Source organism: Xyrauchen texanus, chromosome 41, assembly GCF_025860055.1.
Source record: "Xyrauchen texanus isolate HMW12.3.18 chromosome 41, RBS_HiC_50CHRs, whole genome shotgun sequence".
Classification (NCBI taxonomy): Eukaryota; Metazoa; Chordata; class Actinopteri; order Cypriniformes; family Catostomidae; genus Xyrauchen; species Xyrauchen texanus.
Window position 1 is genome coordinate 5682403 of NC_068316.1, and position 15135 is coordinate 5697537.

Genomic DNA, 15135 nt, shown 5'->3' on the forward strand with positions numbered 1-15135 from the left:
TTGTAATAAACATTTTTGAGCTACTCTTTAACCTTATAATGCCACACATATCATATTTGATACATGACTTTCTGAAGCCTCTACATCATTACGATGTGTATGAGATGTCTACTGTCTCCCGGTCAGGGGCGTCAGACTGGGGGGGTAAAGGGTACCGAGTACCCAGGGCCCGAGGCGGGGGGGGGGGCCCTTAGAAGTCAGTTTTCTATACATACATATTTGGTACGGGGGCCCAGCAAGATGGTTTGTACCCAGGGCCCAAAATTTGGTGCTACGCCCCTGCTCCCGGTGAAAGTTGAATTGCTCCTCTGGAAACAAAAGACATTGTAACATAATTTCCAAAATAGCTACCTTCATGTTTTGATGCACTCATCTTTTTTTATGTGAAATCTTTGCTGATTTGGATCAATTTAACAATAACGATATATTGTTACTGATATTTAAAGTTACTGATATTTTATTAGTATTTATCGAATTCAAGCAACGGGTTAAAAATGTAATTATTTTATAGAAAAAAAGGTTTTAAAAAAGATTATTTTCTGAATGTTATTTCATATGTTAGGCTTTATATATGTTTTAGCTTTATTCTTTGTATAAAAGGGCTGTCAAAATGTATACTAGTCATTGTATAACTGCATGTTTGCCTTTCATTACAAAACAAAACTTGTCTTAGGCAGTTGGGAAAAATAAAAGTTTGATTGTGTGGTTCAAAAGTACTAATTAAACTAGATGTGTAAAGTTTATTGAGAAAACTGTAATGTTGGTCTGACAAAACCTTGTCTGAAAGTTTAAAATAGTTTTAAATGCTTGAAGTTAGACATTTTTACAAGTTTTTTACAACAGTAAGAAAGAAAGAAAGAAAGAAAGAAAGAAGATTAAAGGAAGTTTTGAGAGCTGAAGTTTGAAATCATGATCATTCCAAAACATTCCAAAACAGACTCATTGCTCATTTTAACATTCTGTCAATATAATGTAGTCTAGGGGATTTTTGGACAATTTGAAAAGGCTTAAATTATGCCTTTGCAGGGCTTTTTGATGGAAGAATGATAATGGTAGCCAAGCTGTAGGGTCATTCCAAACAGAATTTCCCAAAAACAAATGACCAAATGACCACCATTTTTGAGCCCCACACTTCAAAGCTCTCACAATGGAGGGTAAAGTCTTTTTTTGAAGGATATAGGGATGATCATCACTTCTGAATAGAATGCACCCTATCATTCAGATGAGTCGAAAAGATACTGCAGCACAAGCCAGAACTGCCTGAACTCTTTGCCGAATTTCACCAAACCCTTGCGTAGCGACTGTAGGAGCCTACTGCATTTGTTAAATTCATCAATATTTAAAGTGTTTGAGATGAAATTTTTCATAATGCATAATTTGTAGTATTTACATTGAGTTTACATGATGTAAGGAACGTTAAAATGGTACCGTCTCTTTAAGAACAGCGACTGTTCAGCGAACATTTTTCATGTGGTTTCTTTACCACATCCGTGCTGCGTTTGAGTTAATCTGATTGTACATAACAGAACAGGTATTAAAATAGACTTAAATCAATGAAAATAGATTGTGTAGATCTCAACTTTAAAAGATAATTAGACTGGGGGAGCCCTAAAGAAAATTGGCCCTGGGGCCCTTGCTAGTCATAATCCGCCCCTGATTGGAACATAAATATTTGTTTGTCTCCTTTTGTATTACATAGAATAAAGAAATTCATACACGTTTGGGACAACATGATGGTAAGGAAATTATGACAAACATTTTAGTTAAAAAAAAAAAAGGAATTTTTATTAAATGCACTTTTTATCATAAGTATTATTAGTATAGTATTAGTAATAATAATAATAATAATAATAGATGTACTTTGTAGCCTACATTCTGTAAAAATCAATTGAACAAGTTTACCCCAGGGGGCTTCTTCCTCAAGGTAAAACAGTAGAATAAGATGCCGCTTTACATGATTTAAAAGTTTTGACCAAAACCATTTATTTCCCCTAGTAACATATTGATGGATTATCATCCTGTACATGCTAAACTCATGTCTAAATATGCAGTTTGTCAGTCAATGCTCATTGTTTTCTAAGACCCCATAAAATCCCTTGACGAGTCTATATATATATATATATATATATATATATATATATATATATATATATATATATATATATATATATATATATATGTCCTATGTTGACGTATTTCCTACTGATACAGGACAATGGAGCAGAACGTATTGAAGGGCTTTAAAAGTTTATCTCTTCAGGTCTATACCAGAGTACTTTAAACATGCTCAGTCAACTAAATACAAAGTACAAATATTCCATGTATTTTAATAATTTCATTTGACAGTATAATACCAAAATTAAATCCAATTTTGAAAACAAGCTGCTGTCTTTATCATCTCACACTATTTCTTACACAGTATAAATGGGTCCTTACACATAGTGTACACATTTATAATGTAAAAACAAATCTGTTAAATTTACTGTAAAATTCCTGCAGCTGCGGTTGCCTGAAATGTACCATAAAAACACAGTAACCATGTTTCACCATATTTTACGGTTCACTGCTGTTTATATTAATAAAGTGTATAAACTTGATATAACCTTCTGAAACTATTAAAGTCTGCTTTTCACTTTAAAAATGTATTGTCAATCACCATTATAATACAAAAGACCACATGATGACTTAAAGTTCATGAAGAGTGGCCCTTCCAGGAGCAATAATTAATTCACATCTAAACAGTACACAGTGTTACTCACACAAACACAGAACAACATCAGGGCAACACATGTGACACTAAAATTATGCAACAAATATGAACTAAACCACATAAAATATGACACAGAACACCCCAATGTACATAACTGATATGAAAAATAAGAAGAAACATAACTATTCCCATAAAATATAAAGAACACGCAGGGACATCTTGGAGCGCCCAAGTTTTGTTTTTCACCATAATTTGAACAATGGTTTATCATAGAAAGTACATGTACTCTCTTGTTAAACACAGCATACAGTTTTACCATTAATTATATGGTAAAATCATACTTTTAACATCTAAAAAAACTATTATACCTTAAAATTACATGTGTTGTCTTGTTAAATATATCATATTTTTTTTTACTATAGCATTTTTACATTCTTTTACCATTAAAATTATGGAAATGTTTTAGCTGTCTTGATATGTTACATAGGAATATCTCGCAAAGGAATCATCATATTTGGGGTCCTTGCCCTCAGATAGCTTGAAAACCCCTGCTCTAGTGAACACTTTATTTGACCAAAGTTTGGCATCTCATTAACAATTTTGGCCCTTTTTTCTGGCAGAGAAAGACTGAAAATTTTACAGTAAATGCATATATCTGCTTAAAATAATATTAAATAAATAGATATAGAGCATATAGTTGATCTCAAAGCTAACAGACATGATCTAAAAGACACAAAACTCCAATCTATCTATCTATCTATCTATCTATCTATCTATCTATCTATCTATCTATCTATCTATCTATCTATCTATCTATCTATCTGTCTGTCTGTCTGTCTGTCTGTCTGTCTGTCTGTCTGTCTGCCTGCCTGCCTGCCTGCCTGCCTGCCTGCCTGCCTGCCTGCCTGCCTGCCTGCCTGCCTATCTGCCTGCCTGCCTGCCTGCCTGCCTATCTGCCTGTCTTTCTGCCTGCCTGCCTATCCATCCGTCCGCCCATCGCCCGCCTGCCTGTCTGTCTGTCTGTCTGTCTGTCTGTCTATCTATCTATCTATCTATCTATCTATCTATCTATCTATCTATCTATCTATCTGTCTGTCTGTCTGCCTGTCTTTCTGCCTGCCTATCCGTCAGTCCGCCCGCCCGCCCGCCCATATGTCTGTCTGTCTGTCTGTCTGTCTATCTATCTATCTATCTATCTGCCTGCCTATCCATCCGTCCGCCCATCGCCCGCTTGCCTGTCTGTCTGTCTGTCTATCTATCTGTCTGTCTGCCTGCCTATCTGTCAGTCTGCCCGCCCACCCATATGTCTGTCTGTCTGTCTGTCTGCCTGTATTTCTGCCTGTTTTTCTGCCTGCCTATCCGTCAGTCCGCCCACCCGCCCATATGTCTGTCTGTCTATCTATCTATCTATCTGTCTGTCTGCCTGCCTATCTGCCTGTCTTTCTGCCTGCCTATCCATCCGTCCGCCCATCGCCCGCCTGCCTGTCTGTCTGTCTGTCTATCTATCTATCTATCTGTCTGTCTGTCTGCCTGTCTTTCTGCCTGCCTATTCGTCAGTCCGCCCGCCCGCCCATATGTCTGTCTGTCTGTCTGTCTATCTATCTATCTATCTATCTATCTGTCTGTCTGCCTGCCTGCCTATCTGCCTACCTATCCATCCGTCCGTATGTCTATCTATCTATCTATACAAAATCTCTTTTAATTTTAGATGGACTAATTTAAATTGTCTGAAAGACAAGAGAATGAATATTCTACAGAAATATTTAATAATCACTGGGCCTTCAGGTCTTTTGGTCAGTGAAAAGCTGATAGCTATGGGATCATATTATATTATATTACAGTTCTGCTCAATCGTAGTGTTACAAACTATGAGGAGGTACAGTTAATTGTTTGTTTCTTTGCAGAAGTACCGCAGGTTTTTTCATTGTTGCTGGGTTTTTCTTCTTTTTTTTTTGCATGGATGTCATTTTGTGGCAATTTTCTTTACATGCTTTTTTTTAACGTAAAAACTGACATGTAAATGTGAATTTTCTGTTTACCATATTATTGACTTTTCCCAGTAAACTTTTACCTACTTTTTAAATCTGTATCTAAAAAGCTCAGTGTGATACACAATAGCATTCAGCTAGACAAACCTGACATTCTTGTATAGTACAGTAAGCAGTCAGTGTCAACAAAAATGTAGATTATTTTTTTTGTTGTATATAACAAACATTTCCAGGGTTGACAGCCATGGTGAAAAAACATCTAAACTTTCTGACCAGTACGATTCCCGCAATGACAATTTTTTTATTTTATTTTGCACCATGTTTTGTGTGAGATACTACATTTTGCAGACATTGTGATGTCCCATAAAACAGCTGTGACAATTGCAATTACAGTTTAGAGAATGTTAAGACAGTTTAAAAAAATGAGCCAAAGCGATTGAGAAAAATTGAGAACAACATGTATATTCATTGAGAATTCATCTGCCTTGTACTTCAATTGGTTTCCTGAACAACAACAGGATGAAGGCCATTTTTAGAGTGATGAGGACCCATAAAACATTACTTTGTATTCAGCACACCAAGAATATGTAGCAGATGGAGCAATCATAATCAGAGTCAAATATTTACTGGGATGTGTTTCCTGATATGCGTACTCCTTCCTAGATGTGCAAACGGCTGTAGGTCTTATGATGGAAATGAATGCAGCAACTGTGTCAGTACAAAATGCTGTATGTGGCAGTAAGCGTGATACTGCACTTTAGCACATGTAACAACCTGTTTGGGGTTAACCACAAGATCACAATGAACAAAGTGCTACTTTGTTGAAGACTTACTGTATGTTTACTACAAGTGGATTGGTATGCAGAGCACTTAAAATATAGGTAGCAAATGCATTGAATGTCTTAGGTGCTGAAACTCAAGTCAAGTACTTTATTGTCAGATGCACAGAGAAACAGGTTCCACTATAAAGGGAAATTCCTATTTAGTGCTCCCACAAAACACTGTTGAGTATGAAAATCTACTATAAAGATGATTACATTTACGCATTTGGCAGACGCTTTTATCCAAAGCGACTTACAGTGCAATTATTACAGGGACAATCCCCCCGGAGCAACCTGGAGTTAAGTGCCTTGCTCAAGGACACAATGGTGGTGGCCGTGGGGTTAGAACCTGTGACCTTCTGATTAACAGCCCTGTGCTTTAGCCACTACGCCACCACCACTCCTAAAATAATAATTTTAATAATAACGAGAGTTCTCCAGCGGTTGCGATCAGTGTCGAGGTCTTCGACTTCACCCCAGGAGACATTAAGTGCTTTAAGGTCATTGATGAAAGTCCGGTGCCAGGTCAGTCATGGTTGGCCTCTACCATGCTGGCTTCCAGGTGGAACCCATAGAAACGCCTTCTTGGGGATTCCGTTATTCCATGTGGATAACATGTCCGGCTAGTCATAGGTGATGGCGTGCAATGACCGTACTGAGGCTTGGCAGCTTGCTTCATCGTAGGACCTCCTCGTTGGTATTGTGGTCAAGGTATTGAATATGCAGTATCCGTCTCAGGCAACGCTGGTGAAAGACATTCACCTTCCGGATAGCACTGGCTGACATTTTCTGCATTTTGGCGGCGTTGGGTGCCATCGGGAGGATGATGGATGCATATAGGCGTAGCTTGATGTTAAGCTAGAGGTATGCAGACAACCATATATTGCCCATTTGTTGGAAGACTTGCCAAACAAGCATTTGACGTCTGTCTCTGCACCTCCATCCCGTCCAGTGACGCTGCCGAGTATGTGAACTCTTCAACCTCTTCGAGATCATGCCCATCGACCCGGATCTTTGGCACTCCGGCTCGAACACCAGCATGCATGACCTTGGACTTCTCAGTGCTAATCTGCTGTCCGACTATGGCCTCTTGATGCAAGCTTGATGTTTGCTCCTGAAGATGGTGCCCATCCTCTGCAACTTGACTTTTGTATTTTGATGGACATTTGAACTTCTTGTGCCATGATGTCGCCATCTTCACCTTCCTTCTCTGGTCAGTCAAGGTTCATGGCCTATCTTGTATCCATTCTTCCTTTTGATTCCCCCTCTGGTGACCAATCACATCCTGCGCGCAGGCTGCCACCGTCTCCTTGAAGCCATGCCTTTGTGACTCGATCTCCGCTGTATCAGCCAGGGCCTCGAACCAGTTTCGAAGCTGAAGGGCAAAGGCAGCTTTAATGTCCCGGTTTTTAAGCTTATCGATGGCAAATGGTCGGATGGTCCCGGATCTTCTTCCATGGCGCCGCAGCTTGAGTTTAAGGTTTATCCGGACCAGGTAGTGGTCCGATCTCACATCGGCCGCTCGGAATCCTCCACTGCCAGCTAATGCACACATGGTCTATCTCGTTGAGTGTGTGTCCGTCCGCTGAGCACCATGTCTTCTTATGCATGAACTTATGCTGGAAGAAGGTATTCCTGATGCAGAGGTTGTTGTAATCACAGAAGGAGACCAACCGTTCCCCATTATCCGATAGTCGTTCCGAAGGTGAGAAAGGGCTGATGATCTTTTCAAAGCCTTGGCGTTCATGGCAGAACTTGGCATTCATGTCCCCGATGACGAGCTTGAGGTCATGTTTCAGCGTCTCCTCCATCAAGGCTTGCAGCATGTCACAGAATTCATCCTTTTTGGCTTCGCCTACTTATTCAGTTGGGACGTAAACCTGGATGACAGTTGTTCGAACGTGGGCTGATACAAAACAGGCCGTGATGACTCGATCGATGATTGGCTTCCATCCGACTAGGGCACGTACCACTTCTTCTCCTCGTTACGGGAGTACAAAATTTTCTTTCCATCACTGGTCATCTCCCCATTTCCATTCAGTTGGAATTCACTGATGCCCAGCATGTCCAGTCGATATCGATCGAATTCCTTTAGTAGCTGCTTCAGGCAGCCGCTTTGGTGAAGTGTACGAACATTCCAGATTCCAATCCAGGTAATCTTTCTTGCAAAGAATGTCATATCCATCATCAGGCATTGGACACCACAATGTGTTTCCTCCACTGCCGTCATATTACACAAATCCGAAGTCCTGTGTTCAGTTGCACTCAATTTATTTTCTCTTGTGGTTTCCATAGCAGGCTGGATTGTTTTACCTGGATGGGTTGCTAGCCCGATGCCCCATCCTCCTCCTTTCACATCTGGGCTTGGGACTGGCAAGACGGAGTTAAATACATTATGATAAATAATAATAAATACATTATATTATATTTACTCTACCAGTCAAACATTTAGGCACAATTGACTGAATTTGTTACTCACTATCTTAAAACACTTTAGAAGAAATAATTGAAATGAGTTTTGTAGACAAAGATAGTTTTGATTTGTTTAATATTTTGGTCAGAAATATACAAATAGAAGTTATAAAAAATGATAAATATAAGAAACTTATTGTGGCAGGGCGGAGGGCGGGGCCGGGTCGTGATCCTACACACCCGGTCCTGGGTTTCGGCACCAGTGAAACGGGATCAATGGAAAGGAGGAGGCGAGAACCGGCTCGACGATATAAATAATAGTTTTAATGATAAACTTAAAAGATAACATAAACACAAACATGACGGACATGTACGTTAACGATCTCTCTCTCCCGCACGATCCTCTGCAGTTGACCTTTATCCCTCACGGTTGCTTAATTAGTCTAATACAGGACCGGGTGTGTAGGATCACGACCCGGCCCCGCCCTCCGCCCTGCCACATTTATGTACGCATATTATTATTACTATTAATATTATTTGTATTATTGTTGTTCTTGTCATTATTATGGTAAATAATAATATTAACAGTTATTATTATTAAAACTTTTATATAAGCTTAATAAAAAAATAAAAATAATTAAAAAAAAATATATATATATATATATATATATATTTATAATTTATTATAAATTTGTTTTTATTGGTTCTCAGAGTAAAAGTAAAACACAAAAATTATGTTAAAAGGCTTTTGAATAAATGTTTGCATTAATTTTTGTAGACAATTATTATTATTATAAACTTTTATATAAGCTTGATAAAAAAAATATATATATATATATATATATATATATATATATATATATATATATATATATATATATATATTTGTATTTGTATTTATTGGTTCTCAGATTAAAAGCAAAACACAAAAAAAATATGTTAAAAGGTTTTTGAATAAATGCTTGCATTAGTTTTTGTTTTTATTATTTGCTTAACATTTTGGTCTCTACATAATTTCCATATTTTCATTTGTGTTATTTCATAGTTTCATGGCTTCTCTATTAATCTAAAGTGGGGAAAATCAATAATAAATATTGAGTTTGACTGATAGTGTAAAAGAAATAACACATAAATATACAGTAAAATCAACTAACAATATGCATGTAACATAACATGGGAATCAAATAAAAGCTCTCCTAAAAAGGTTTTAAATTAAAATCCAGCAATTGTTTACTTGTATCCCTGTGTTGTTATAAACCCATATGACTTTCAGTGAGCACAACATTTCTCCCTTTGCTTTAAGAAAAAGAAAGACAGTCATATGGGTTTATGACAATATGGTAAATAATGACTGAATTGTAATTTTTTTGGATAACTTATCCCTTTAAGTTTGGATTTTTTTTTAAATAGAGATGGGGAATCTAATTTAACTGCATGAGCAATGAGAGAGAGAGAGAGAGAGAGAGAGAGAGAGAGAGAGAGAGAGAGAGAGAGAGAGAGAGAGAGAGAGAGAGAGTTGGGAAGGGCTGTTTTAAGGACAGGTGGTGCGCTGCATGCAGGTTGATCAGGAAAGCCATGCCGATAGTCAATTCCCCCAAACATTTAAAATGTCTTTAATCCAAGTGCCAGTGATGCCATCTGCTGCAATAAAAAATGGCAAAGAGATCAAGTGAGTGTCACACACATAAGAACTGCAGTATTACAAATACAATATGCATGATACAAGTCAGCCATCAGTACATTTATGTTCCAATACAGAAAGTTTGGTGAGAGAATGTTGGCAGAGAACTCTTCAACTGCATTATCCAGGCAATCTAAATGCTATTAAGGGGTTAATATCTCACAGCAAAACAGATCAAGTGAACAGTAATATAACTGATGCACAGAGCTGAGTTGATTTCAAAAGCAATTCTGCTGAATTAAGATGCTACACTTGTTTTTACAACAGTATTTATACATACTGTACACAAAGACAGAGGCTTGATCTATAGAAACAAATGATGGAATCAAGCTATTTCCATAAGTAATGTCAACACATATTGTTACGCCCTTCCCTTCTACTAACATAATAAGCCAAAGGCAAGGGAAGCACAACAAGTAGGCCTATGTATGATAAAAAGAAAAAGAATAAAAAAGAGGAATAAATAAGCGGAACACATCTTCCAGTTCTATATTTGACCAACAGATGGAGACACACAAGTTTAAAATCACTCCCAGTTAAACAAGTCTTTGGTCTGGAAGGATGTCTACATTGGAAAGCACCAGTATGGTCCTAAAATGTCATGACCTCTTCCATGGTTATATCTATAGAGATTAATCCCAAATACATTTCTGAACTGTTAAATTATAGTACAGAATCTTTGGAATCCAAAATGACCATAAACGTTCCCTCTGAAGTACCCAATAACTTTTAAAACGGCTTCTGGATATAACTTATTTTCTGGGATACCCCTTAATGACAGTCAGAAAGGATATTAACATCTTCATTATAGAGTTTATGAAGCTCATGATTTAGAAAAGGGATATATAGCAGGATGTTCTCTCAGAACAATGTTGATTTGAGTTTAAATAAAGCTGAAATACTGTATAACGTTTCTCATTGTTTGGATCTCAATAGTATTGCATGACCAGTGCATTATCAGCACTTCTCTCGGCTGTTAAAATGCTGAAAGCAATAAGCACATTTTTTTTCTTCTTTCTCTTAGATTCAGCCACACTGATTCTCTTTTATCTTAATTAATACGGTTTCATGAGATATGTTCGCATTAGGCTGGAGAAGAAATCATTAAATGCTGCCAGTGTTTTTTTTTATCTCACAAGACTAAAGTAAAGATACATGATAAGATGGTATGTGAATAAAGCCCACATCAGATCTTATAAAATTATGACATTTTTGTCAACACACACACATACCCAAAGACATCCAGTTGTTTGGGAATGTTTGTAAATGATAAGACCGAAAAGAAAAACAGCTTTTTCTGAATAAAGGGTTCATTTAAAGTGTTATGCTATTAAAAAAAGAATTGCACAGAGTGCAGATTTTGCACATTTAATTTAGCATACTAAGCAAAAAACATTTAGACCACTATATGAATCTCCACTTGTGTACCCCAGTACTATGTATGATGTATTGCTGAGTTTTATGACTATATTTACATTTTGAAGTAAATGTTTTGACACATTTTACAAGAACATCATGTCATATACGTATAACATTGTGAGGATTTCAACTGTACAATGAATGGAGAACGCTCATGAAGATAGCAAAAATCTCATCATTTACTCACCCTCATGCCATTCTTTTGCTGAAAACAAATGAAGATTTTAACATGAATATCTCAGCTCTGTAGGTCCATACAATGCAAGTGAAGGGTGGCGAGAACTTTGAAGGTCCAAAAAGCACATAAAGGCAGCATAATAGTAATCCATAAACCTCCAGTGGGTAATCCAATATCTTCAGAAGCGATCTTCAGATGATAGATGTGGGTGAGAAATAGACCTGTATTTAAGTCCTTGTTACAATAAATGTTCCTCCCTGCCCAGTAGGTGGTGATATGCACAAAGAGTGAAAAAGAATGTGAAAGTGAAATTGGAGATTTACAGTAATACCTAGTTTTTGTTTAGTTTTTTTGAAACCATGGTAAAACTGTGGTTTTGGCCATGTACCATGGTAGTACCAGGAGATTCTTTGAAGTACCCTGAAGTACCTTGTCAATACCATTGTAAATAAATACAGTAATCGTTCATGATTAAAGTAGTATGGAATTTTCATCTGATTTAATCTTCCCAAACTCCTGAAGAATGCTCCAATGTTGCTTTTCGAGTGGACAGAGTATTACATCTATAAAGCTATGTTTGAAGTAAACCCAACAAAATGGGATGTCAAGCTTGAGATGTAATGTGTATTTTAGCTACTACAAATTATAATTATTTTTAGATTCCTAATGCTGGATGTAACCTTTGATAAGAGCGGTAGCCTAGTCACTGAATATAGGCTATTTGTCATGTGTTTGCGAAGGAGTGAGCAATTATAAGCATTACACTGTCAAGCAAAATATCTGGTTACATAATAGTGGAGCATCAATCCCTTTATTACCACCACCAAAACATCCAATCGAATTTCACCTCCCCCACTCCCCCATTTCAAACGCAGCTACGTGATATATGACGTTGTAGTGGATATTCGTGATGTACGATTCGCTTACGATTCGTTCTTTTGAACCGACTCTTTTGAATGATTCAATTGAACGATTTGTCAGCGATTACTTTGACCTCAGGCAAAACTGTGAGATTGGAACAATATTGTTAACAATAGACCGTATTCGAAGTAGTTATGATGGGAATTAAAGAGAGGCTGTGAGGGATTGATACAAAATATCTTCAATATTACTATTTAAATTGCTGTTGATAGTTCTGATGAAGCATTGAAAATATATAGATTTAAAACAAATCAGTAGACAAAAATCTACAGTGATAAAATTACATTTGATCTAGAACCTTTACAGTAGGTAGGTAGCATTGAAGAGACTGCACACTGCAGGGCAGGCTAAACATCCCTCGCACTCAGACTCGTTTTCGCGCCAAAAATGTAAAATTACGCTACTCTGAATAAGGTTTATATCTTTATTATTTATTAGTAATATTATTAGTAATCAACACGAATAATATGATAAAAATTATTGGAAATAATTGCCTATTGTTTGGAATATGACGCAATTAAAAAAATAAATAGGCATATAAAGGCCAATTGTATCATAAAAATGGGACGTAAGTGCCGCGCGAGCATTTCTGGGAACACTTGAGCGATACCTCAAAAGAATGGAAGAATTGACTCTTTGAATCGATGAACCGATTCGCTCAAACGATGCTGACTTCCCACTACTGGTGGATGGAGGTGGGGGTCGGGGAGGGACTTCTTGGACCAAAAGGGAATTCAAACGTGTTTATGACTTTAGAGTAGAACCGTCGCGTTCAGTCAGTCAATGGACTCGGGCGCATTGCGATAACCGGCCTCATTGTGTGCGCTTCAGGCTGGGAAGCACAACAGAGAGCGATTCGGTCCAGAAGACAGCGCAGATCGCCCCAAAAAACAAAGGCGTGTCCAGTTGAAAGACATTCATTGTTACAAAAAGAAGGACAGGACAAACGCTACAGAGCTCGTCGCTGGGAATTGTCCACACAATGATCCACACTGAAGTTTTGATATAATGAGCAAGCCGCGCGGATTGTCGGAGACCCATTGATGCGTCATAATAGCTGATTGATGCGTCACAATAGTTGTTATCATTCCTCATCAGATTAGAGTGTGCAGTGCGGATTCCTCTTCGCGCGCTCTCCGAATAATTCCAAAAAGCGAATAACGGCTGTTTCTTTTATTCCTGAGAGCAGTTCTCAACGATGAATTACCAATCGAGCGTCCCGGTGTCAGTGTCCGGTATCTCCCAGCAGTCCCAGCCCGCCATGCCCACCCCGGGCACGGGACCCGCGCCGGTGCCCGTCCCTCAGTCAATTCCGGCTCAGTTCGGATCCGGATCGTCCGGGAGCTCCGGGGCGGGTCAGTTTGGCTCGGGAACCGTATCGGGCCCTGCAACGCAGTCCGGCCAGCCGGGATCCCAATTCGTTTTGTCCAACTCAGCAGCCATCAGAGCCGAGATCCATCGGTTTGAGTCCGTCCACCCGAACATATATGCAATATACGACCTGATCGAGCGCATCGATGACCTGTCCCTCCAGAACCAGATCCGTGAGCATGTGATCTCTATTGAAGGTAAGCACAAGGCTAGATCAGAGGCAGCCGTTGCATTTCATTGATACAATGTAACATTGTATTGTCTATCTTTCTGTCAATGCATAGACATATGCAGATGGTGCAAGCAAAATAGGCAACACAAACTAGTCTAATTAGAGGACTGGTCATCCTTTATCTCCAACCCTTGTAGTGAATGATCATTCTAATTAAGGGGCTTCTGAGATTTAGGGACCACCAAGATAACTACTGATAAAAAAATCTAAATAATAAAATGCAATTAAATGGCTTATTCTGAAATAGTCATTCGTATTTGTTTATTTACTTATTTATTAGATTTATTTCAATAGTGATTGATGGTTCTATGTAAAAGATATGGTAAGATCTATGTTGCCAAAAATAATTTTTCATGTTTTGCTTTGAGATAGTCAAGTTTTGTCCATAAATTACAACTGATGTTTAGACAACTTTGTTGGATTGTTTGGGAATGAAGAGTTGGGATCTTACATAACACATGAGATTCCAGAATAACTTCTCTATGTGAAGTAGCTGTTGAAGTAAATATGCATCAAATCATTTATCAAAGTTTTGTGGCACTTTGTATGAATATTGGCATGCCAGGCGGAGGTGATTGTTCTCAAAGTGGACTCTAATTCGAATACAAATGTTCCATTATCTGCAGCTCTTCTGGAAGTGATCGCTGCATTGGGATCTTTTGTTTGTCAGCATCAGTTGCTCATCTTGAATGAAGCGAGTTTTTAGGTTTTATAAACATCATTATGTCAGAGACACTGACTCCGACTCACAGTTTATTAATTTCCACGACACGGCTTGACCTCTTGACTTCCACATTTACGGTCAGGGCGAAAGTTCAGATTAGTTGAGCTTTAGTCACAGGTTATTTATATGCAAATCGAGCTCTTTGCTGCTTTAGTCATATGAAAGACACAGTTCTTGCAGAACCGCGGGATATTAAAATGCCTTATTCTTATTCTGTTCTATTCTCAATTATTTTTCGAAGATTTGAAATCCTGAAGTTTCAATAGCTTTTGCAGCATACATGTCATGCTAATGTGGTCTGTTTCAGAATTTACATAACACAGTGCTTATAATGAAATATCATGGTTAAAAGCATAACGGTTCCCTGCTTAAACGCAGTAAATGTGAGAAAGTCCAAAGCAGGTGAATACTTTTATAAGACATTCACATTTAATGTTCTTGGCTGATAATTTCCTAGAATTTCTCATTAAAGTACCTTAAAACCTCAAAATTGTCAGTTTATAGAGGTAATGAATTAACTTTTTTATAAAAATGCTTCCATTTTGAGATTGACCAATAATGTTTAATATGACCAATACTGATTATTTTAATGTCTGAATACCAATAATTAGAACAGTGTCTTTATAATAATTCTTTCATATAGATCGACTTACAATACCGATTATTTGAATGTCCTAT

General features: G+C 37.7%; 1 protein-coding gene and 1 pseudogene across 1 annotated transcript in view; one reads left to right on the forward strand and one right to left on the reverse strand.

The window, feature by feature from the left end:
- Positions 1-6366: 6366 nt before the first annotated feature.
- Positions 6367-7749, reverse strand: LOC127634103 (craniofacial development protein 2-like; annotated as a pseudogene).
- Positions 7750-12884: 5135 nt separating this feature from the next.
- Positions 12885-15135, forward strand: part of LOC127634269 (arf-GAP with GTPase, ANK repeat and PH domain-containing protein 3-like) — a 217595-nt gene continuing 215344 nt past the window's right edge. Inside the window, exon 1 of the mRNA XM_052113742.1 lies at positions 12885-13698. Within this exon, the coding sequence (XP_051969702.1) occupies positions 13329-13698 (370 nt within the window). The 5' untranslated portion in view covers positions 12885-13328. The remainder of the gene's footprint in view (positions 13699-15135) is intronic.